The 26,587-nt window shown below is 41.0% G+C and overlaps 1 protein-coding gene across 1 annotated transcript; it reads right to left on the bottom strand.

Moving 5' to 3' along the window:
• Window positions 1-5,757: 5,757 nt before the first annotated feature.
• Window positions 5,758-19,226, bottom strand: kcna10a (potassium voltage-gated channel, shaker-related subfamily, member 10a). The gene is made up of 2 exons (XM_047590893.1): window positions 18,822-19,226; window positions 5,758-9,779 (listed from the first exon to the last, which is right to left on the bottom strand). Exon 2 carries the CDS (start codon window positions 9,619-9,621, stop codon window positions 7,891-7,893), a length of 1,731 nt encoding a protein of 576 aa, XP_047446849.1. The 5' UTR covers window positions 9,622-9,779; window positions 18,822-19,226; the 3' UTR covers window positions 5,758-7,890.
• Between the last annotated feature and the right edge of the window lie 7,361 nt (window positions 19,227-26,587).

The following is a 26,587-nucleotide window of genomic DNA, read 5'->3' as shown; positions in this document are numbered from 1 at the left end:
CAGATAACACACGCATCTGCCGCTGTTCCACATCTGCCGCTGATCCTGCCACTCAGCTGGCAACCAGCTGGCTTCGTAAAGACAGAGCGGAGACACGCGGTGGTATCTGAAACCTTTCGTCTCCTCTAAAAGGACGCGACCTTTGCACTAATCCGCCCGGCAACACGGTGAACACAGAGTATTTGTAGTGACACGTGAGCAGATGGAGAGTTCTTTGTGGGTGTATTTTATTTTATTTATTTTCTGGTCATTTTTTTAGACTTCGAGGAGAGAAATACAAGGAGGTCTGGTGATTTTATATTGTCAGCGTGTTGCCACCTTGCCGCACCTTGAGGAGATGAGCATGACCCGGGATGTTTACTGCCTGACAAGCCCTGTCAAGACGGTCTCCATCTGACTCTCTCGTGCTCCTCTTAAAAGAGCAAAACCAAGAATGCCACAAAACTGTGCAGTAGGAAGCCTGAAGACTAATTTATGCATGGATGTGTGTAAATGGATGACACCCAAAGCTCCGTATCAATACAGTCCATTTACGTGCTTGCATACACTAGTACGTTGAAAAATGTCAATCTCGTTCGTTAACCATCCACAAGCTGATCAAAATTTGATGTAGTCCTTTATGAAGAAATATCTGCAAAACTAATTCCCATCTGACTCGGCTGTTCTTTATTGTTAGTGTTTATTTACACACCATTAGAGATCCACTCAAATGCCAGGTCCAAAAGTTTCCCAGCAGAACATTGTATTGTCATAAGATGACCAGTGTCATTCACTTCTGCTGTTGGTGGTTTTAATGTTGTGGCTGACCAGCGAATAGTACAATATTAAGTTGGTAAACATCACAATGGGTAAGAAATCCTGAGCGTGTTAGCAATTAGCTCAAAGAATTGCCAAAGTGAAGCTGTGCGTATCTGTTTCACTGGCATTACCACCGCAGTTTCTTATTGCGCTCGCTTTTACTTTCTTGTCATCCTAACAAACACGGCACAGATATGCAACTTCAAGAAAATCCTTTCAGAGGCACAGGCCACAAATGAGGTTCATTCACTATCTGCCCTGAAGGAGGGTAATCTGGGGCATCTGGATGGGATGATTTAAATTAATTCAGTTGACGCAATCAGCGGACAGATGTTGTCAGGTTTCACTGGGGAGAACTTACCATGTTTTAATGAATGAGTCGTGTGAACTCTCAGTCTGTCTGCAGGACTCCGCGACCCGACCTGGCAGTATTAACCAGGACCAGATTGACTGTTTATTTATTTATTTGTTTCTGATCTTTTCTTCCATTTCTGCCGGTTCTCCGTAGTTAGAGCTCAGTTGATTAGACTGAGAAGAAAGTGTCTTATGCATACAACATAAAAGAAATGTGTGTTTCTTGTAACAAGGGTGCTTCTGATGAGTGAATTTTATTTTTGTAGGTATTGGGAGGCATCGCAATGATCACGTACATCAGCTTGCAGTTCCAAATTTCTCATATCAGTTCACTGCATCAAGAGTAATCTAGTTATTCAACCATTTTAATTAGTTTATGAGTCTTTCGAGAAATACTAAGTCAGACCCATGTCTTGATTTGGCTGTTTCCCAATAAAAACAATTAAAAATTGTTGTATAAGTTTGTAGAAATAATGACTAATCTTCATTTGCCATAACCCTGGAGCAGAAAGAACAATCAACCAAAGAAATGTTAATCATCTACAGCCCGCTTTGCCCTTCTGAAAGAAATATAAAGAGTCAGAGGTAGCCGCTCTCATGTATCTCATGACTGGCTGCAATGAAACACAGTTTTGTTCTGAATTGGTTGCACAAGAAGATGGTTAAACCACCACTGTTTCCTAATCCTCTCATGACTGGCAGATAAGTACATAAGCATGGCGCAAAAACATTCCAGCGCACAGTTGAGACGATTGTATCCATACTTGTTTTTATTTTCTTTTAACCTGAAAATTATATAGTGCCGTTTCCCCCCTGGCCTAAGATGATCCTGTATAGCTTTCCAGAGCTGAGACATCTATTTCAAATGTCCACTTGGCAGATGGACTCCTCTGGTCCTAAAGTGGCCAAAAATCCTGCAAAAAAGTCTGCAAGCTGAAACGCATCAGTCCCTCCATGCAGCTTGGAAATGGATGAAGACTGCACCTCTCGTGTACTTTGTTACATTACTTTCATTTAATTCGGTCCGTATCAGCTGTCAGTATTTTTGAATAAGAAGAGCCACATAAGAGGAGCCACAACACATCAGTTTGTTTCATGCCTGCATTTATTTGAACTGGTACCAGATGTTGTTTCTCGTTTTCCACAGTAGCTCTTGCTGAGCCAGGCAGTACACAAAAGAGTGTTTCTTTTTGCCATTTCTTTAACACTCCAATCTAATTAAAGCAGTTTAGAAGAAAACATATATCATATATATTTTCTGGTGAAATCTGAGTGTTTTGCTCACTAAAATCTGTCTGGGTCTCTGTGCCTCTGTGGCATGAGGTCATTATCGCCAGACGTATTTAATTATAAACGAGCACACAAACACACATTCAGTAGGAGGAAGGCCCCGGCTCGAACAAAAAAGGGCTGTTCGCTGGTTCTTCCCCATGTGTCACACAGCCTCTGCCCTCCCCCGTCTCCTGGCAGGTCTGCCGTTCCCGATATCTCTCACTCAGTTGTGGAACTTTCCATCAAAGCAGCTCGTTAATGATGGAGCACTCTCATGCATCTTTAAGCGCTTGACAGGGATCTTCCACTGGGCAGCTTCAGCCCGTTGATCACACAATCAGCTCACGCTCATGTCCACTTCTATTTTGTTTTTTTTTCAAAGGTCAACTATGCAGTGAGGTCATTTGAAGTTAAACGATAAAAAGAGTGCTTATTACATGCAGGGAAGCCAGCTGTATGAGTGGCAGCAGGAAAAAAAATCTTATTTTGGCTTAAATTTGCATTTATCTAAGGCGGAAATGTGTGAAGTCTATTTTTTTATTTTTTTATTCTTGTGTGTGTCAGTTGATGTGAGGTATGTGTGGGTCCTTGGATGCCTCAGCAGTTCAAGCTTATTTCTCCCAGCAGATTAACTTCACACACTGCACGCATAAGATAACACTCCTGCAGTCACCTCCGCAAACAAGGTGATTTTTGTTCAGGAAAAAAAACATATATGACATACACTCACTAAAACTGTCCTGGGCTATTGCTGTCAATCCCATTATGTGGTTATATTTCAATGTGTTCATATTTAACATGTTTGTGTGGGAGTGCTGTGCACATATATGGAGTAATTATGTTTATTAATGTCTAGTCACACTGAAGTTAAGTGACAGACAAACCTCCAGTCCAGGAAAATTGAATGCGGTTCAATTTATGTTGCTTCCATCAAAATAAATGATTAACTGGGATTATGTTAAAAATCATAACGGATTATTTGCGGGATATTTTAGGGGAACACTCCTGAACCTCAAAAAAAAAAAAATAAATAAAAATAAGGGAGACTCCTACGTCTTTAGAAACCTCCAAAACATGCAACATACAATTTGTTTTATTACCAGATAAAAAAAAAAAGAAAAAAAAGAAAGTTGCTGCGTGCATTCGTAGCTTTAGATATAAATCAGTATCATACCTTATTGGGTTATGCAAAAAGTAACATGGAAGTCTCTGTTACTGAGTTTGGGTAACCCCTTGGATTACATTACCAATTACAATTTTGATGAGGTATCTAGTGGCTTGTAATGGAATACAATTTTAGTGACCTACTCAGGCATGGTTGCAGTCAGATTGACTGGATGCTAAAACCACACACATGCCAGTATCAGATACACACAAACACTGCCCCCATGAGCACACGCACGCACACAATTGAATTGGTGTAACAGAAACAGTAAGAGACTTAACTAATTCCTTAAACACTTGTTTTTATCGCACAGCATAATAGTCCCACCGGCTCTCAATTAGTTGACATACATAAACGCTTTGCTTAATGGAGATTAAGGACTACATACTGTGTGTAGATGTACATGTGTATTGTAAGTGACAGAGAGAAAGTGGAGGCAGTTTAATGCATACCAGGACTGTGACTGCATGCTTCTCTAATGGCATGTGCGAAATGTGGCATGTTGTGTCAAGTAAGTAAAACTACTTTTTTGTATATGCCAGATGTTGACACCGCAGTTTCTCGAATGTCCAATCTCCAATGTTTGCTTAGCCTGATCAAGTCTTATCAGAATATATCACACTGTATTATCAGACTTTCACAAACTACACTAATTTACTGACAAACTAAGTTCTATTTAAACTTTAACAACGTGTGTGTGTGTGTGTGTGTGTGTGTGTGTGTGAGCATGTGAGTGTTACAGATTTATGTGTCAGCCAGAGATCTGTTTCCCTTACAACCTATTTCCGTGCACGCTGGTAACTTATCTATGTGCAGGACAGCCCATTATCACTGACCAGGTAGCGTGTGAACTCCCCAGTCTCGTCTCCTCCCGAGTGTCATTCATGCCTCCTTTCTCCCTTATCATTCACAGCTCCGTTTTCCTTCGCTGACCTTAAATATCCCTCGTTTTTGAGGCACATTTCATCTCTGATGTCGCATCCATTCAGTTTGGCCTTCCACTGTGAAGGTTTTCAGGAGAATACACAATCACTGCTTTGCTGTTGCGGCTAGAAAGTAATTTTAGGGGCAAGCTTTGTCAGATAATGCTCATCTGCTCTTTTCAGCAGCGTTCTGTCCGATATGTGGCAAACACTGTCCGTGTTATTGGTCCCTGCATAATGACTTAACAGCTGCGACACAGAATAAAATTCGGCTCTAAAGTTGTCTGTGAGAATGTTTTAATTTACATTGCTAATTAAAACTTTTCCGGCAAATCGGAAGTTTAATATCATATCACTCAATATTTGTGGCTCATTTTCAGCATTAACAAAGAAAAGCACATGGTCACTTATGATATCTCAGAAATATTGTCATATTCACCATATTTTCTGCCTCTGCACAGACATTCAGTGTAACAAGTCACTGTAAAAAGTGCATTACACACAATATCTTGGATTTTAAATTATATACGTTTAACCTGAAAATAATTTCCCGTCACATAATTAGAATGTGTTTTCATCAATTTATATGAACACAGTATGCGTTTCTTCATGGTGAAGAAGCATCTAGACTTGACTTGATCAACAAAGATTTTTATTATTTAATTATTATTCCTTATAAATAACTATTCTCATCACCATTGGTACGTCTCATGTCTCTACACCATCACACTTGAAGAAAGCAATAGCTCACGTTAGCGTCATGCTGGTGACTGCGAGAAACGGATCGATAAATAAAGATGCACCACATTTACGATCTGTTCAGGTGACACAAGCTTTATTCCGTCTCAGATGAGGTGTTGAGTTGAGTTCAGGGAGTAGGGGGTATCAAGTGAAGCCAGCAACCATTGTCAGAAACATGCCTCTCCATGTCAACCAGAATCTGACATCCTGTTGACGTCTGAGAGACTTCCAGTGATACGGTGGCCTGCATGCCCCGTTCACGTGACCTCTACCTTTGTGAGTGCCCCTATGGCACTAGCATTACAGTGAAAGCAGAGACAGGTTAATGAAAGTAATGATGGAATCTTATATAACACGGGGGATTTTCTTACCTGACGGGGAACACCGCTTACACCTCGTTTATCTTTCTCTCTCTCGGTCACAGACACACACATACCCACACACTCACAGACACGCACTTTCCTACAGATACGTTAGAGCACATAAAGCATGAGAAGACATCGATTTAAAATTCCAGAGTGTATTGCATCTACATCACAGTAAGTCGTCATTATCATACATACAAGTACAGTGAAGTGGTCTTCTTGGTGTAATAAACTCTGGTCTGCTGTAGCCATGACGATGCCATTAATGATATCTGAACAGCCAAGGGGCCGACTATATCGAAAAGGCATGAAGCTGATTGTCAAACACGCAGGAGACACACAGAGAAAAAGCAGGCCAACCATATGGAACTAATTTATGTAGTAATCTGTATTAAACTTTTATCTCTCTATCAGTCTATTTCAGCTGGTTTCACACAAATCGTAATATGAAATACATCTTTCAAAGTGTAGGCTGAAACTAAAATGAACACTTTGTGGTTGTATGCTTCCACGGACTAGTTACACTTACAACCATGACTGTCCACACTCATACAATACAGACTTAGAAGAAAAGTATTTTTGCACAACATTATGATGTCACAGTGACGTTGACCTTTGATCTTTTGCATACAAAACATCATCTTGTCTCTTGCCATCACAGCAAACTGCCCCCACCTAATTCCAATAGGTTCTTGCCACTCTAAAGTGTTGATCTGATCATATGTTCAACCAGAAATGCATATATTATAGTAGTCTTAAGCCATTTTGATGTAACATCGTCTTCCTGGAGCCAGATGAACGTGACACTTACATTCCACCTGTAAAAAAAAACACTCATAAAACATACCAGAAGTATGTTACATTGATTCTACACGTATTCCTGTAAAACAACCTGGATCATGTGACATTTTTGGCCTAATGTCATATGATTCTTTCTCAGTTCCCTTTATTCTCCTTATCAAAACAATCATATTGGCTTCTTCCTCAAGTGCAGTTTCATAACTGTAGCATCAACTTCTAAATTAAGTTATCCACCAAACTGACTGATGTTCCAGATTTGGGATGATCATCCCACCCTCATAAATAAGTAGGATTCACTACCCGTTCAAAATGTTCAATATACCTATACTTCTTCCCATGAAAATACCAGATGAAGACAGAATGCTTACAACTTCTACACTGTCAAACAATCTGAAATCAGAAATATTGCGGATACATTGATACTTAGTATTACAGTATGATTATATATGGCAAATTCAACAGTAACCCAACATTACATTAATTAAGGCACTCCATTATAATACATAATGTGGAGTCAGACTGTCAGTAGTGGAGAATTCTCTCCTGTCCTACTTGTCAGTCAAAATGGATAAATACATTATTATCATGATACACTGAATAAATACAGCAGAGATATGATTCTAGACACTATGCACAAGTTGTTCCTATAAGTTGTGACTGTTCTTTTTTTCTTTTTTTACAACCTTGGTCTTATTTGTTGAGTACTGGCCATCTTTCCTTTCAGTTTTGCATATCTGCATCATCTCCATGTGCAACATTTTTGAATATTAAATTCATTTAAATTTAAAAAGTTGCCACACCTCAGACGCTTCGGCCTCCAGTTGTGCTTCTAACCACTGCTCCAGTGGTGGTATTTCCAACTCAAAAATGCTCATCACAGTCCTCCCTCCATTGTTGTATTACATGCGATTTGTTCTCATGCTGAAAACGTGACTTGTAGCGTAAGTGACTTTTACTGTTACTGAAAAAAGTGATCAGATTAGAGTAACGCGTTACTACGTAGCGCATTACCACCATCACTGCAGCTGAGTTATGTGTGCTTCAGTTGAAGCATTGCATGACACCAAATGAAACTGTTGTAGTTTTGACCAACGCACGCAATAGGAGTCATGGCCAAAACAATACAAATAAGAGCAAAGTTATGCTACAATAAAGTCTGTTATATGACAACAGAGAATTTTTTTCGTCTGTATTGATGCAGCTAAATCTCCTATTATGAAGTAGGTGTTAGATGTGCTGACATAAATTCCTGAAAATGAAGTGTCATCTTCATATTAGACGCAAAAGAGGTAAATGTGGTACAACATCATTATTATTATAAAACAAATCTTTACAAGGTGAGGTGAATGTCTAATTGATCCCATTACAGCAACCTTGGACACTCGGCAGTAACACTTCCATTACAATTAAGTCTGAGTAAAAGTACTTCCTTTACTTGCGTACAGTTTTCTCCTATCAATGATTCCCTTTGTCACTGCCAGATGCCGTTGGCCTTGTTGAGAGACATAGTACTACCCTGTCTGGTTTCTGCATTAGTCTTCATGGTTTCCTCAGCAGCATTTGTCAAGGGCAACTTCTCCTCTGCTTCTGTCTCTCTGTGGTAGAAGTAGTTGAAGTTGGAAACGATGACGGGAACAGGCAAAGCGATGGTCAGCACACCTGCAATGGCGCACAAGGTGCCCACCATCTTACCCCCCATAGTAATGGGACACATGTCCCCGTAGCCTACTGTGGTCATGGTAACCACAGCCCACCAGAATCCATCAGGTATGCTCACAAACTGTGTGTTAGGCTCATCTACCTCTGCGAAATAGATAGCACTGGAGAAAAGAATGACTCCAATGAAGAGGAAGAAGATGAGCAAACCAAGCTCACGCATGCTGGCCTTCAGAGTCTGCCCCAGGATCTGCAGCCCCTTGGAGTGACGTGACAGTTTGAATATACGAAACACCCTGACCAGACGGATGATACGCAGAATGGCCAAAGACATGTTCTGTCCTGAGTTCTCTTGTGGCGTTGTGGACAATTCTGTAATCAGAGTGAAAAAATAGGGCATGATGGATATGATGTCAATGATGTTCATGATGTTGTGGAAAAACTCACTTTTGCTTGGACAGGCAACGAATCGCACACAAAGTTCAAAGAAGAACCAAGCAATACAGGCAGTCTCAATGATGAAGAAAGGATCAGTGAGAGTTGTGGGCTTCACGCCAGGTGGAACCCCAGAAGCAAAGCCTATGGACTGGTTGAAAGGTTGTGCAGATGTGGGGACAATTGGGTCGGTGTCATCTCTGAATTCTGGCAGTGTTTCCATGCAGAAGATAATAATAGATATGACAATGACAAAGACAGACACCAGTGCTACAGCTCTTGCTGCATTGGAGCTCTCTGGGTACTCAAACAGCAGCCAGAACTGCCTGTAAATGTCGTTATCAGGGAGAGGAACCTCAACATCTTTTATGAATCCTTCGTCTTCTCTGAACTGCTCCATGGCCTCTATTCCAAGCTCGTAGAACACAATTTCATCGGCAAACACATCAAGGGGGACGTTTGCGGGTCGTCTTATCTTACCCCCTGACTGGTAGTAATACAAGATCCCATCAAAGCTCGGCCTGTTCCGATCAAAGAAGTACTCGTTCCTCATTGGATCGAAGTAGTCCATCCTCTTCAGTGGATCTCCCAGAAGTGTTTCGGGAAACTGGTCCAATGTTTTGAGTTGTGTCTCAAAACGTAGACCGGCAATGTTGATGATGACTTTCTGGTCTCCATCATCAAGCCCTCGTTTGTCTACGAAGAGATCTTCACAGCATTCCTTGGCGAGCCGGTTGAAGATCGTCTCACTCTCCTTCGTGGCCTCACTGCTTAGCAGCAGCTTCCAGTTAGAGAGTATGCTTGCACAGCTGCTGCGCCCTTGTCTGCGTGGAGTTGGCATTGTCGGAGACTGGGGTACTCCCAGTGTCTGCGTCTGGGGCATCGCCAGAGACAAGGTGGATTCCCACATGCAGGAGGGTACAGGGCTGTAGTGGGAGGATGTGGAGGACAGCTGAGGGGCTCGCAGGTGATAATTGCTGTCTGGGCTGTTGTGCTCTGGGGGCATGTCCACTGTGAGGGCTGTGGTCTCATCAGCGTAGGTGTCCGCCTCATCCTCGAGGCTGCCATCAAGCCCATCCAAGCTCTCAAAGTCTACCAGGGCCACCTCCATGGCTTTAGTTCAGCCAGTGCAAAGCCAGACAGTCACACACACACAGACTGACAGATGGTAGGCTCAGTCACCAGAATCAGGCGCAGCGTAACAGGGCATCCAGTCTGCAGGAGAACTCACAGTAACAGAACAACAGGAGTGTTTTTTCCCTCAAATCCCTGCAGAGACAGAGAGAAACAGAGTCAGTGTGTTTCTGTCAGTTCTGCTTGTTGTGGGTTAATTGTCATCCGGTGGCGAGGATATGTGACATACACTATCATGGCACCTTGTTTTTTTAGGTACCCATCTCCTCTCAAACAGCAATAAAATAGATGTGGAATAGAGGAGAGGAAAGAAGTGGACGGAATGAGACACTGGAAAGAAAAATGAAGAGACTGCAACAGTAGTTGGAGAATATTTGACTCTTTTTGAAAGAAAAGAGTTTGTTTTCACAGCCTGAGATTGTGGAGGCACTGCGATGAGTCATGTAACTGTGAAAACAGCAGACAATTAAACAAAGCAGCAAGTAAGTATTTTGACGTGAGTGCAGATTGGTCTCATTTGTCAAAAGTTAAAACATCTCTGATCAAACCACTTTGTCTTCGTATACTGGAATTGACAGTATTTTTTTCATGCACAAAAACAACCCCCCAACTCAAAACCCGGTCAAGGGAAAGGCACTCACAGTGGACACCCGGTAATTACCCTAATGCAGGGTAACTGGGGCTGTGCATACATTAGTACATAATTAACTGGCTGTGCAGTGATAGCATGTGGCTGGCTTCTCCCACCGTGGCTCACATTTACACTACACTGTGCCACCTCTATTCTCTATTCAGGGTATTTTGTGTGTGTTTGCATTTGTATTAATATATCTGTGATAGAGATCACATGAAATCGTACACTGATCTGCGAGGTGTGGATGTGATTAACATGCGTGCATGTGAGTGTGTGTGTGTATCTGTGTGTGTGTGTGTGTGTGTGTTGGCTAAAGCCTGCAGATGTTTAATTAAAGACTCCAGAGATGAGTCACCACCTAAAACCAGTGCCAGTGATACCAATCCTGGTGGGGGGCAGGGAGACAGAAAGGGACAGAAAGAGGGAGAGAGGGAGCGAGACAGAAGTAGGATGACATGAAAATTGTTGGGAAGACGGATGTGGGTGGATGGAGTGGGTGGAGTGAGGACAGAGTTGCAAAAAAAGGAAAGTGACAATGAGACAGAATGGGAGTTGATAGGTGGGTGGATGGATAGACAGCATGATGAGAGAGGACCCCTGACAGGGAACGAACAGTGATTTATCGAGAGCGGGAGAAACACGACAAGGAGGGGAAAAGGCGAATAAAAACTGTGACTGGTAAATATATTTAATGTGAACAAGTTAAGTCAGAATCAACGTCTATTCTCATCGTAGATCACATTAGTGGAATGAAGTCATTTGACACAACCACAACTTCAATCAATATCAGGAAATCAATGATATTGGCTAATGTTTTTTCCAATAACTCCATACGCCGCCAATGTCTTATTTCAATTAAAACAGATGGAACCATTAACGTTTTGTCTCTTAAAAGTAATGGAAACACAAAGGACAGCTCTGACTATCCAAAAAGACAGACGCTTCAGCTATTTATCTTTAATTACAGTGCTACTCGAGACACATGAAATCAGTGTCTGAAGAATTTGCTCCATTGACCCTTAAAGGAAGATGGGAAGCAACAGAAACATTAAAAACATCCCAAGCAGACTCAAGGACAGAATAATAACAAACAAGAAACAAACACCTTATAGTCACATCTTACCTTGCAGGAGGCTTTCACACTGCATGTATACAATGTGCCCTTAATAAGCAACGAGAGAACGAGACAAGTGTCCTCGCAAGTTCTGCCTGAGCTGCAGCTTTCTGGTACCTTCTCCTCCGGGATCAGAATGACTGATCAGTCGTGGACTACACTGGGTAACCTTATGCTAGAGTAGAAACTAGAGCTGTTGCAAAGGCCACATGCACACACCTGCAAACAAGCATGTGAACAGGCGTGTTACAGACGTAATACTGTGTAAACCAGTCCAAAGGTTGACCACTTTGGATGCAGGCGCGTGCGTAGAGGTGTGAGCAGGCACTTCTGTGTTTAGGCATGTGTGTCATAAGCTCCCTTTAAGGGAACCGAGTGGGGTAGTCAGTGGCTCCTCGACTGGAACAGAGTGATTAGATCCTCGGATGTCAACGCGATTGACTCGCTTACCCTGCGCACTCAGCGTAGACAGACACACACACACACAGGTCGTATCCATATCTAACTTATTTACAGTATCACGCTAAATAATTGATATTTAACAACTCCGTTAACATGTTCAACGCAGTGGGGTAGAAAACATGATGAGAGAGCGACATGGGAAGAGGAACCAAAACTCCTTTCCTTCCTCACCCCTACCTTTCACTTTCAGCTCTTTTGGTGTCTCTTTTAACCTGTTTAGAAAAAAAAAATTGTTTTTAAGCGCTGCACACCATAGAAACATGAACTCTGAATGACTTTCAGCCTGAGTTACTGTCTAACATCTGCTCCATTCCAACTGAAATAATCAGACATTTACGATCTTAAGGGGTCCTCAGGCATTTCTCTGCCAACCACAGAGGTCATATGTAATCTTAGTTCACATGCCACACGGTCTCCATACCGCCCTGTCCTCACACTGTTAAATATATTTCTGCCCATAGGCATGCACGGGATCCACGACTCTACTTTCACAATCCCAAGAGTACGTGTGAACGGCTAGTGTGGGGAGCCTTGTCAACACGGTTCGATCAACACGTCTCGTTCTCTTTTACGTCCTTCAGTTTGACTCGTCACGCTTGTCACTGAATTAAAAAATTACCCATGCAACCATATCAAATGGAGCCTGTCGAGGACGCTTATCAAAATGTGTTCTCAATAATTAGCAACGTCCAAAATTATTAACACAGTGAAGCTCGCAGAAAGAATGCATCGCCACACGGCTTACGAATCATCATGCCATGTTCATATTCTGTTCTCTGCGTACACATAGACACTACAATATGAGGCTAGATGATTCCTGCGAACTCTAAGATGCTAACTCAACACTGGCACTGATTGGAAATAAATACGTGTGTAAATACATGAGAATTAAAGGACGGAAACAACCAAAATATATGCAGTAAAGTAGGAAAGTAAACGGATGCACAAAACTAAACTCCAAAGTTCTTCTGATTATAATGATATTGAAACCAACATACATTAAGATAGATAGATTATTTTATTCATCCTCAAAGGGAAATTAGGTAAACGGGAATAGTAAAAACTGCATATAATAAATATAATGTTTTAAATTGCTACAGAGCACGTGAGGATGAAATGCAGAGTGACCTTCACTTGAGGCAGGACAGGGTAAAACCGTTGTGTCGCATGGGGCCCACCCATGGTGGTGGAACTATTCTCGCCCCGCTATTAATACACAGGGAGTCACGGTGAGAGAAACCCAAGAGATAACGGCCTGCTACATGTGATGCACCGATGAAGACATCAGGGAGGCAAAAAAAAAAAAAAAAAAATGGTGGATCTGCATCAAAAATATGTGCGCCTAATGCACGCTGCGCTGAGCTGTACATTTTAGTAAGCTATCCCCTTTGACTTGATCGCATGTGTGCAAACAGATGTTCGGGATGATCTAGCTTAACTACACCCGCTCCTTCTCTAGCGGTTTGGCAAGAAATGCATTTATATGTCAAATATTTAACTCGTAATGTTTTCCACTTTCCATAATAATATCATTACTTACATGCACATTCATATTTGATATTAAGATTAAATGGCATGTTCTGATTGAAATTTCTGAATTAAGCACTGGGGCTGGAGCCTATCCCAGCTGTTATTGGGTAAGTGGTGAGGTACATCCTGGACAGGTCACCACAAAGTGACAAACAACTCACCGTTCACCAGTTTATCAAATAAAAGTCTTTGGACTGTGTGAGGAAGTGGCTATACCAAGAGAGAAGCCATGTGGCCAGGCGGCTGGCGGGACCGAACTCTCTTGCTATGAGGCATCACTGTGCTGCCCAAAGAAAAAACACAACACAAAAATAAGGAAACAATCCTACTGCATGCAAATAGGGATATTAGTGAACTATTGTTTTTGTAATTTTAACAGCTAGGTTTGAGTTATTCAGTAGAGCAGTGTGGCGTGAACAAGCCTGGAGGCCAGCCCGACCTTCCAAAAGTTGTTTGCGTAGGAAAGTTAGAAAAACTGATTATGCCAAAGGAAAAAAAAGATCTGCCGGGTCAATTAAATTGTTCACGTGGGCCTTATGTGGCGTGATAGAAGAATATCAGAGACTTGGTCATGTACGCCACCTGAGCACTGTGAAGATGTGACCACTAAAAGATAAAACCACGTAAAAACGTGCTCATTAACACACACAAGCACCGTGTCTCTCCAGCCGGGCTAAAGTCATTTTTATGCCTCTTTTCTTTTAATGGACAAAAGTAAGTGTTGGCTTTTAATTTTTGTGTAGAGCACTTCTATTAAGGACAGTCTCCCCTTAAAGCACAGCGAGCGCTGCATGGTTAATCTTGTACTTGTTTCTGTGAGGTGGGTGGTTGGGTGGAACGGGCAGGGTGCGGTGGGGATGTGTTTGTGTGACGGCATTGGTTGGTAGAGCTGATATTTTTGGATCAGAGTTTTGACCCTATTAAGAAGATTAATGCAGGCTGGGCAGCTCAGTGCTATAAGCTGGAGGATCTCTTCCGTCAGATCAACACAGATACTAGTGAGTCATAACAGATCGGCACACCAACACAGAAAGCACACATGCACACTGATATTCCTACACTTTTAAAGCGTTTGAATGAAGAGAATTCAGATTGAATGAGAACATTTTTAAGTTATATACCTTGTTTTTTTTATTTTTTATTTTTTTCAAGTATAAGTGGAGAACCTAAAGTTGCATCTGTCTCATTTATTCCACTCTACATCCTTGTCAAAACTTGTCACACATGTATTGCCCAGAATGCAGACACACTGACTAAAGATTCAGGTTTGTTAGGAACCTCAGGAATGATGTTTAGTCACTTTCAAACTTGCTTCACTCAAAGCTTTTCAGGTTTTTGTCAAACTTTCACTAGACCTGCAAAAACCTTTTTTCACATGATAAAGAATAAACGCAAATGCGATGTAAAAGTATCTGAGGCTCTAGCAGAACAATATCCCAGACAATTTTGAAACTGTTTTAAAGTTTCGGTTTGACACATCTTTGATCTCAAAAAGAGGACATGTCCGGGAAAAAGAGGATGTCTGGTCACCCTCTTTAAGACTGAGCTTACGACTTAACAGGGTTAAGTACAGAGTGTCACAACAAAAAAACGATTATGGTTGCAATACTTCGGTGATTAATTCATTTTTTTTTTTTTTTTAGTCAGCTTTAATCCTTTTGTTACGTGCCAGGAGCGCTCCTGTGTTGCCACATTCTGCAAATGGTGATTGAATGCACCTGTTTCCATTTAATCATGTTTATTCATTTTATTTGACAATAAAGAACTTGAGAACTCCTGAATTGTTCCTATAGCCTTCCCGAAGTTAATTTCATCATTGTTACTCCTCTCATTACATGGACTTATTTTGAAATTAGAATATTATCTTAATGAAAATTCTTTCCAGCTGGCTCCATGCTGTCAAGTCTAGGAAGATTTGTCTCCTCTGCTGTATGCATGAAAAGATTAAAGTATTTTTTAATGGTAGCCGTGGTATTTAAATACACTTTGGCTGGCAATATTGCTGAATCCTTTTTATTGATCTGTAATTTGTAAAGTAAAAGTTGTATTACCAACTATAGGCCTCCAAAGATGATACTAGTCATGGCACAACTCAACTCTTATTAGAATATAAACCTGGTAACAAGGCATGGAGAAAAATAATATCTCTACATGCAACTGAAAAGTCCTGAACCATTTTTTCGTTGTGGAAACAAATCTCCCTTCTGGGACAAATATAGTCTGAAGTCAAATTGAAATCAGATGACGTTCATGACAACATTGTCATTTTTCTGTCCATCACCACAGAAAGTTTGCTGATCTGCTGGTGCACATCCAAACGGAGCAACTCCAGACCAACATTCCTCCACAGAAATGTTCTGATGTTTGGGCTGATTTCCAGGCTTGCGAATAGTTATGCCCACTGCCTAGTGTACCTAGGTTGAAAGACAAAGGAATTTTATCCACCGCATTCATTCATTTATTTTTTTAAAGGGAGAGATATAACATTTATAAGCTCACGCATACAGTGCAGATGTGTATTTGGCACACAAACTGTCACACATACTGTGCAGTTGTTGTCGTTGTTTTTTTTTTTTTTCAGATAGTGACCCAGATGGTGCATATAATTAATCTATTTCATCATTACATCACACATTTTTTTTAATTAACCGTATCGCTCTCTCTTGATCCTTTAAACCGCTTCCTAAATATTGTATTACACAGGTGCATTTGGTAATGCAGTTCTCACGACCAGAGCCAAACGCTGCCTCTCATTAACAGGGCTAAAAATGGAGGCAAAATGACCCTCAGTGAATTTGGCCCTGCACTGCATTTCTGATCACCAAGCTCCAAAGACAATCTTTTACTTGTGGGACACATGGACACTGTTTTGCCAATTACTTTTTCACTACACTATAATACTTATTTTTAAAAATTTATTTTAATTTAATTTTATTTTATCTTTATTTTTACTTGTGATACTTTTATGTGCAACTAAGCTACTGTGACCAAGTAATTTCCCTTGTGGATCATTAAAGCCAGTCTATTAAGTCTATCTGAACAGAAGAATGAACATAGCTGAAACACACAGAGTCGGATGTATAAAAATACAAAGACCCAAACGACGACCAGCACGGACGAAGAGGGTGCATGCTCTAATGACTGCTACGCGTTAAACACCAGGATTCTGGGTTCAGACCTGTTACGGCTGACGATGATGAGCTATCCTGACAAACTGCTTAATTTTTATCCTTGTTTTTACTACTCCGTATGTCTGTCTGGAGCAGATTTGTGGTTTTACGTGCAGACTCCACGAGACATTCGTAAGATGTAAGCTGCTGATGCTGACATGGGCGTGTTTGCAGGCTTCAGGCCAAGTCTCAGTGGAGAGCAGCTGGGACCAAAATCCTCCCCTGGCCTTTTGACAAGACACACACGCACACACACTACACAACCCTAACTATAACCCAATATCAAAACAGAACATATCACTCCATGATAAATTAAAAACTTCCTGTGGAGCATCTAACACGCAGCCAGGGCTCTCTAGAGAAGAGGACTTGCCAACAGGCATACCGCAGACTACTATCATCCACTCAAATAGATTAAACAGATTAAAGAGACACAGGGGAGTTTTCCATGTGTCACTCACTTGCTATTAAAAAAAATAAATAATAAACACCAGCTCACCTGCTGCGATGGTTGGAGGCGTCTCCAAAAATATTGTATTTCCCACATCTTGGTGCAACTGTCTACCAAACACTTGAAATGAATTTAACAAACACTAACTTATATATCTGCAGGTAAATGCAGAAATGCTTACTCATATTTCTAGCAAACACGAATAATTAATGCTTCTACTTGGCGTGCCTGCAACGAATAAAATATTGAGATGTGCACCTCAACTGACGAAAAGTTTGCTATGACCATCCTTCACACATGTGCAGAAACCCAGCTAGGATACCAGGACCACAACAGGTCATTTACTGAGAAAATAAATATTTTTGGTTTGCTGCAGTTCCACTTTAGTTTGAGGATTAACGTGCCCATTCCCAGGTCATTTTTTATGTGACGAAGCGACAAAGAACTAACTACTCTACATCATAAATTTGATTTTGTCACAAAAAAAGGTCAACTCTAAACCATGTGAATTATCCTCTGCGTGCCACACCTCACATTACCTCATATACCTCATTTGGTTTCTCTTTACCTAAAAAGCAATGAAATTTATACACTCTCAGCCCTCCCACTATCCAGCCAGGTCACCCGCCACTTCCTCCTCCTCCTCCTCCTCCTCCTCCTCCTCCTCCTCCTCTTCCTGCTGGCATTCTTCCTCCACAGTGAGGATTAAGCCCTTCTCATTTACAGAAATATTACATTATTTTTTTTAGAAACCTTTTATTTGTGCCAGACCCAGACGGGGAAAATATGGCCATCTGGTCTGACTCTCTATTACATCTCAACTAATCTCTGATGGCGTACAAACAAGCAACAGACATGCACACGCAGGCACAAAAACGCACACGCAGATGCCAAAATACACCATGCATGTTGGGCGAATCACCACATCTGCTTATGAAATTAACAAATGACACATACTTTTGATCCATAAAGAAAGTGAGGTTGGACTCATGACATGTCGACTACTGTATACGGAAATATGACAGCTGAAGTTAATTAAGACAGTCACATAAATTGTAACGTTTGAGGTAAACAGTTAGTCGTGAACGTCACTTTCTCAGTATGTTTTCAGTGTTGGATCTAGCTGAAACTTCTCTTACGGAGAAAAAGCTCTAGTAGACGTATACACAACACAACCCAACTGTGTGAGCCAGCTGTAAATGGAAATGGAAAACAGAGCAGAGCAATAAATGGTGGTGGAATCACTTTTGTCAATCATATTATTAAACAGCAGTACTTCTATTTGCAAAACTTGTCTGTTTATGGATAAATGTTAAACGTTCAGATTTTTATTTTTGTTTTGTGTGTGAAAAATTACTTTTCACTGTGTAGATCAATAACTGAAGAAACATTCATTTGGTTTCTTAGGTCTAGCAGTTACTCATAGCACCAGGCCTACCTTTTTTTTTTTTTTTTATCTAAAACATCTCGCAGATTAGTGGCAATGAGGAGGAGGACCTAGTGTAACATGCTCTCAAACAGTTGTCATGTATTGTGAGTTAAGTTCTTACTGTGAATACACATGTGCCGTCATGCAACCTTTTATTTATTTATTCATTTATTTGGTAAGTTTCTCCCATTTGTTGTATTTCCTTTTTAAAATCGAAGGACTACAGAAAGTGTCATGAAGGTGGATGGATACAAGATGTTGGCACATTTAAATAAAGCACAGCTCGTGTATCGCGACTATGAACTGGTGGAATAAAAATATAATTTAAAAAAGAAACCTTAAACGACCACACACGGATCCACAAACTTGTTGCCACAGGTCGCTTACCCGCGCTGCCGTGAAGATCCTGCAAACTTCCGGGCGTAGTTGGTGACAGAAGTTTCTTGCTCCGGGCCGTGCCGGAGGCATGGTCAGTGCGCACTGGATCGACAGACCACAATGCGTCTCCTGTCCCCCCCAGCCTGACCGCACCGACAACAAGCGCGACCGAGGTCTCCCGGCCAATCACCCGGGGGCCAGATGTGAGAGTGATATAACAACAGCATGGTTACGTTTAATTTGGCCAATTCCCTAAACCGTGCAAAATCCCTGTTTTTCTTCGTCCTCCAACCAAAGCTGTCTCTCCATCTCGAGGGGAGGAGAGAGGACGAGTGAGTGCGTGTGCGAGAAAGACAGAGAGGGAGAGAGATAGTGAGAGATTAAAAAAGGCTTGTGTCCTGACCTCCTGCCAGCATGCTCTATGCTCTCTTGACTGCAACTTTCTCTTCTCACTTCTCGCTAGAATGGTGGAGAAGGGGACATTATGTTTTTTGTTTGTTTGTTTTGTCACGCCTAATTGTCCTTTTGTAGTCCAGCTGCTCATTGCAGACTGCAGAATACAAGGGGTTGTGTTTCCGTCAGCTGTTCTTTCTGTCCCTCTTCATAACAAGAGCACACTTAAATGAATGTGTAGCTTCAATCGGATTTGGAGAAATCAAGTGGGCAGTCTTCCCAAGATGTCAGTCAGCAGCTCCCTTTACTGCTTCCTTGCTGAGCTGAGAAGTTGAAAAGTGTATTACATCTTATGCACACACACACACGTGTATATGTATGTGTATAATCACATAATCACTGTATGTGTGTACAAGACAGGGATACGAACAAGGACATACTGCATGAACTTATTAATAACTTAACTAAAATAAAACTTGCTGTGTTATGGAGGTAGGCCAAAAAACAAAACTTTGCAGATGCTTTTAAGAACTGAAAAGACTAGAGGAAAAAAAAAATCTCGGTGTGTCCATATAGGCTGAGGCCCATGTTACTCTGGTGTCTTCTTGTTCTCCATGAAGGTTCTACTCATTCAGGTTGTGGTATGTCCAAAAAGCAAACTGAAACAAAGGCAAATGGACTTATAGAGTTTCCTGAAGATATCATCCAAGGACCTTCTTCGTACTGGTGCAGGGTTTGGGTTAAAATAGGAATATCTGTGAGTGTTGCCAATCGGAATCTCACATGTTAACAACCACATACGTGGCTGTAGGTACTTGAATGAGTGGCTAAACATCCCAAGACACTCTACAAGTTGTCTTTCTGATGTTACCCTCTTTTTTTTCCACTGGCCCCTGAACCAGGAAGTCGAACAAAGCAAAGAGGGAGGGACACCACAATACAGACAGTTGCTTCAATAGCTGTCAATAACAATACAAATTGTCTCAAGACGCTTTACAACAGCGAGCCTGAAACCTCCAGAGCAAGGCTGAAGGTGATGATGGCAAGGAAAAACTCGCTTTCTAACAGGAAGAAACCTTGAGCAGAGGAGGATGGAGGGATGGAGGGACCCATCTGCCGAAGGCCGGCCGGGTAGAAACAAAGAGGATAAAGAAAAAAGAAGAACAGGAGATAAACAAACTTCTGTCATAGATACATACATCAGGCTGAAGAAAACACGTATAATCTAACAATACAAGATATAGCTGATGATCTTATGTGACAGTTTGAGAGTATAAGAGGATTCACGGGCAGGTTGGGGAATTGTTCATCCAGGTAGGAGTGGATAAATGCCAGAGGCCATGAAGACTGGGCAGATTGACAGATGCTAATAGACTCACATTTTTTTTGCACACTGTGGTCATGACTTGTTTTTAAGTGCACTTGAAAAATGTAAACATCTCCTTTAATCCTCTCTAGTGCTGCATTTCTCTCATTTTGCCTTTTTGCATTTGGGCATCCCACACCCCACACCACGTGTCATCTTTCTAGGAGTGATGAATATCGGGTCACATGAACCGTTGAGGTCAAAAGGATGCACCCTATGACCGAGCGAGATTGATTCAGTTGCCTCAATTGCCTTCTGTAAAGTAGATCTCTCATCATACTGGTTTGAATGGATGTGTGATACGGTGACCCCTGGACCTGCACACTGCCTCAGGCTAGAGAGTAGAAGCCACTGCCTGACTGCTGGGTGACTGAGCAGAGATCAGTGTGCAGTCACATGTTGGGAGCTGCACAGTATGGATAGGCTTCCCTCTGCAGTCTGCTAGCGGGACTGCTGTTTAATGCCCAACAGAAACCCATTTTATACTGACTTCAGACACACTGTTTTATTGTGAAGTACTCCCTTCAATTTTATCCAAAAGAATCTCTCTTCGTGATGCTCATGATGACAATAAACCCAGTATTTGAATGCATGTATTTGTTTTATTGTTTCCATCCAATAGCATCAAATGTATTTCTATTTTCAGTGCTTTTAATCAAGTACAATTAACGTCTTAATTAATAAATACGTAGGCCATAACCTTAAATGTAATCAGTCTTAAACACAACTTTATTCTCTCATTATCTTATCCCTAAATCAGACATACTCCACAACATGTATCTTCTTGTTTTCTCACTGCCAATCTGGCCTGCGCAGCCCATCGGTCCATATTCATGAGCACTGCTTTCTTCTTCCAGTGAAAGAAGACTACATGTTTCAACAGGCCCTATCTCCTGCTCTCCTCTCACTTATGCACGCGTATCTGTTTTTCTTATTCCACATCTGTCAGTGCTATCAGCACCCTGTTTCTGCTCTGTTTTCCCCATAGAGTCATGAAAATAGGTCAGAGAGAGCAGTGGTAGCCAACTACTGAGCAAACCGGAGACATGAGGGGAAAGAAGGAGGAAATCTGAAAGTATGTATATGAAGCCCTCAGCTTGGATGACTTATACTATTTTTCTGGTCAGGAAAACGTATGCTTGCCTATTATCACATCATATTTCATTCTCAAGCCAGAACTTGGTGACATCTTCTAATCCCATCCTTGGGCACTGGGGTTTTAAGGCTCCTCTTTCTTGCTCAGAGCCATCCGCATCATTCTGATCAGTGGAGGTTGACGAGACTTAAAATATTTGGGGATGACTGATCAGTTGATGGAGACTGTTAGCCACATGAGGATCATTATGCTCAGTCTGAGAAAGAAGCCATTTATAGCCAAAGTGAGTTGCAAAATCCAAAGGTGGGGGAAAGTCAAGTGTTACACAAGGTTGAAGGACACGTGCATTAATGCACTATTTTTCAATTTGTTATAGCACACTTGTTGTGTTTCCTGGGAGCCTGAAGGGATTTTGAGAAATTGAACTTGCTGGGGCAGGGACTAAATCAGTATTTGCACTCTGTTGGAAAAAGAATCCTTATTCAAATGTGGACATCCTGAAACAGTAAAGATGCCTTTCCTGGGTTGTCTGTTCCAGTAGACAAAAAACGGAGAAACAAACAAAACTTTTATAGGATAAAAAAAAAGCAATAAAAAAACACCATCTGGTTTTAATCACAGTTTTACAGTTGAAGCATGATGCAGAGCTATATTATACTAAGAGTAGTGTTATGATATTGCTGAGGCCCGCAACTGGTAATGAGACTTAAGGTATTACCCCACCAAATTGATGGAGAGATTAAGTAGGGACCCCCTACCTACTATATGTGTTCTATATTCAATTCTGCCTAGTGCTATTTGTAAATATATATTATTATTATAAGCAAATAATACACAGGTTTAAATATTTTTATTTCAAACATGAAACACTACTGTTTCATGTTTGAAATAAAAATATTAAAACAGTAGTGTTTCATGGCCGTGTCAGAACACTGTGTGGGAAAATTAAAGAAAATGTATAAAAAAATGTCCGATCAACTAAAGATTTTTCGACCCCCCCTGCAGTACCTCCACGGACCCCTAGGGGTCGCGGACCTCCTGTTGAAGACCTATGATCTATATACACTTGCACTGCCACCGCACGTCCAGAAGGAACCTAAACGGGTGCCGTAAATAATGTTGTCCTGCAGGGGGAGGTAATGCGCCCAGAAGCTTTAACGCTTTCGAAATCCGAAAAGTAGAATAAGAAGGCGAACTGGGCGCGCGCCGAGCTTCTTCCTGATCTGATTTAAAAACTTGGCAGAAAACTCAAGGTAATTCACTGAATGAGCTCGGGTATTGCTCTTATGTTGATCCCCTCAAAATGTTTATTGATTCGACCAAAGAGTAATGGTAGACATCACATTGCAAAAAGACATGGCGATTAAAACATGCATTCAATAAATAAAATAAATGCATCTCAATAGCTGCAGAAATGAGTTGCCAGTACGGCCAGGTGAGCATGATCCAGAGGAGAAAATGGTATTTATGTGTTGAATGGTGTTTACTGGGATCGTCATGTGGGATTTTATTGCATGATACAAAGCCTGTTTTAAAATGTCTGTCTAAACGTGAGATATGAGATCAATGATATTAATGATATTAATTAAATGACATATTAATTTGATCAGATCATGAATCATATAAATTGTATATAATAGTAATATATAATATAATATAATATAATATAATATAATATAATATAATATAATATAATATAATTATATCATATATAATAATAATGTGGCTACGTCCTGTCCTAGTCTCCTTGAAAATGGTCAGTTCAATAGAATCATGTTGATGAGACATGATGAGATTGAGAGGTTTTGATATGCATAAAGTACTAGCTTTATTTTCACATTGCAGAGTGGGAAATAAACACAGATTTTTGTAAAAACAGATGGCTAGAAGTTGTAAAAACAGGTCAGTATTCATGTACTGTATATACACTGACTAGCTTAAGGAGAGCAAATAAAGTAATTTAAGCAACAGTGTCCTTCTAATGTTTCAAATACATGCAAATTATCCATGTTTTGTTTTTCTTTTAGAAGACATCCCTCATTCAGGGATCCAGGTGTACTGCATTAATTGCAAAATTATGAGCAGTGTGCAAAATCAATAGTAAGGATCTGCAGTAGTTACTTGTCAATATGTAATAATAGTTATTATTTTAAATGTATAACCTCCCCGACATGATTTAGAATGGGGGCTTTGAATGCAGGAGAGCAGGCAGAGGAAGGAAGCAAATGAACCCTTTGACATGCTAATGCAAAGCAACCATCAACTGCTAATGCTTTCCAATCAGCACCCCATTATGCAGTCCACTTCTAATGCACGCTTGATCAATACACAGAGAGACACGAAGAATTAAAACGCTACAGGCGAAAAATTAGTGTGTTTGCAGACTGTGAGACCACATTTGCAAATAACAACGTTTGAAAGTAATTCCTTTAATAAAGGCCACTTGAACCTGTGAGACAGATGAGTGAAAAACACACCTGCAGGAAGACAGGGAAAACCAAAAGGGAACAAAGAACAAGGCAGAGACAGAAGACCTGAGGGAGATGGCAGAGCTTGGGTTTTGAGCTTATGAATTATTCATGTGGGTGGGATATTTTAATCCCCCATATCATGTCTGTGAGCAATGAGTGGGTGGAGGTACTGAGATGAGGAGAGGAAGTGGATATGATTTGCCTATTTCTACTCTAGTGACTGTTATTGTACTTTGCAACACACACACGCACACTGATATGAACCCAATCTTACTTCCCCATCTGGAAATGTAAAAAAATCCATCTTTGATGTTCATCAATGCAATCCAACATCAGAGAAGAACAACTCTTTCCTCTTGTCAGTGGGCTTGTTGCCACATATTGAAACAGTTGCATTCAATCTGCTAATAGTCTTTTATAGACTTATTTTCTGTTACAGAACGCCTGGCTCATTTTAACCTTAAAGAAACATGACAAGTATGACAGAAACTAAAGAAATGTGTGTAAGTTAAGTTATTTAATTTTATTTATATTCAGTGGAAAGATGCTTTTTTTTGTTTTTTTTTTAAAATGTGTTTAGTACCATTTGACACATTTAAAATGAGAGTTGCTTTTTGCAGTAGTTGTGACAGAAAATAACAGGTTTTCTGTAGAAACTGACATCCACTGTAGAACAAACAACCCCTGTTCAGTGTGGAAATTGTCATGTCTCCGTATGAACACTAGGGGTCAGACAGTGTAGCAATGACCTGAGCCTACTGTAAGCAGGGAACTCTGTCCACGCAAAAAAAAGAAATCCACATTCAGCCAGTCGTTGAGTGAGGGGTCCTACAGTCACGTGTGCTTCAGTTCAAATGTCTCAAAGCTCATGGTGACCTGATGTGTGTGTGTGTGTGTCTGTCTCTGTGTGTGTTTGTGTCCGTGCTCTGATGCAAGTACACTACCTCTTCACGTTGTTCTTGCGCACGCCAGGGCTTCCAGATGCCATGCTGTTTGTCAGTTCGTATACACACAGCGGGAGGATTTCTTTCTGCAGCTTTCAGAGGTTGTCTCAGGTATCACTGACAGTGTTTGTCGCTTGTTACTATGCAGCGACAGTTATTCTAAAATGGAGCATGAGGCACGAGGGCTCTCTCTTTACTGATGTATCTTGTCACGCATAATTCTTGGGAGATTCTTTTTTTTTTCCTCCCTGAAGATCACTGCAGCCCTAGATTATGCTGTTTACCTTGCTGTTACTCTCGGAGTGTCCTTGGTGCACGGTGCTTGCGTTGCTTCCACATACTGGCGGTGGCTGACGTAAAGACAGATGGAGTACTTTGTTTATGCAATCTCCAAATATGTATAATTTACCAGATGTTGTCTCTGCATGTTAGGTGCAGAAATTAGATCAAACTCAATGCAAAATTAGTCTTATCTTATTTAATTAATGTAATAATTTATCAGTTACCATCTTCGGGGTGGTGAGTATCATCATGTCCAGCAACAGCTACTTTGATCCAGTGACTATAAACAATCTTTTCCACTTAGTAGAAGTACATCTTCTGAGATCACCAAAAATCAGGACAGTGCTGTGTTCCCCCTGTAAGAAGAGGTGTATGATGTAGAGCGGCTCACAGGATGTAGGCCAAACCCGTAAATCAATTCAGTTCATTAAACACATTGAAAGACTGAAGCTCCCTAGTGGCATCCCCCTTTTTTTTCTCGTTCTCATATGTCCACCATCTCCTCTCTCAAAATCTAACCCTTCTCCATTATTCCCTCCCAGTTCCAAACACACACCAACCATGCATCCGATATTTTTGACTGATCTAAATATTTATGTCTTTACGTTCCGTTGTGTAAATGGAACAAAAATCTGGTCGTCCACATTTATCCCAGGTATTAAGTGTGCAATTTGCGCATTCCTGCGATGCGCAGTCCTCTCCCTGGCTTTTTAACCACAAACAAATGAACAGAAGGGAAGCCCGCTGCTATTAATAGCGGTGGTAAATATAGGGGGCTTCCTCTGCAGAGACGGGAGTGATGAAATGGGGGCTTCCCCTCCTCCACACAATTGCACATGAATGCACAGATGTGCGTACTACACAGGCTTCCCCTATGGAACCCGCTGTGCTATAAAGAAAGTTCAGGTTGACAGGCTATTAAGTGGGCAGTGCACTAGGTTATAAATCAGATCTGCTGCAGAGGGTAAATGTTCCCAGCATGTGAGGCATTCACTTGGCTTATTGGTTATTGCCTCAGGCAGCAGATGGATGCGCACAATGACAGGCTATAGGGCCGAAATTGGGCAGTGAAATGAATTTGTAATATAGCGGCTGCATTTTATTATTTTCTTTAAGCCACTAAATCAAATGGAAATAAACGAGAGCCTGAAGTGTCGCTTTACACCACACGCATTTTAAAAAGGGATTAACAGTGTTGGTTGTGTTCCTGCCTTAAATTAAAC

This window comes from Mugil cephalus, chromosome 1, assembly GCF_022458985.1.
Source record: "Mugil cephalus isolate CIBA_MC_2020 chromosome 1, CIBA_Mcephalus_1.1, whole genome shotgun sequence".
In the NCBI taxonomy this organism is placed as follows: Eukaryota; Metazoa; Chordata; class Actinopteri; order Mugiliformes; family Mugilidae; genus Mugil; species Mugil cephalus.
This window is presented reverse-complemented; position numbering and strand designations above follow the sequence as displayed.

What these genes read in the sequence shown, in the direction of transcription:
- kcna10a (XM_047590893.1), bottom strand. Translation starts at nt 9,621, where the DNA reads ATGGAGGTGGCCCTGGTAGACTTTGAGAGCTTGGATGGGCTTGATGGC.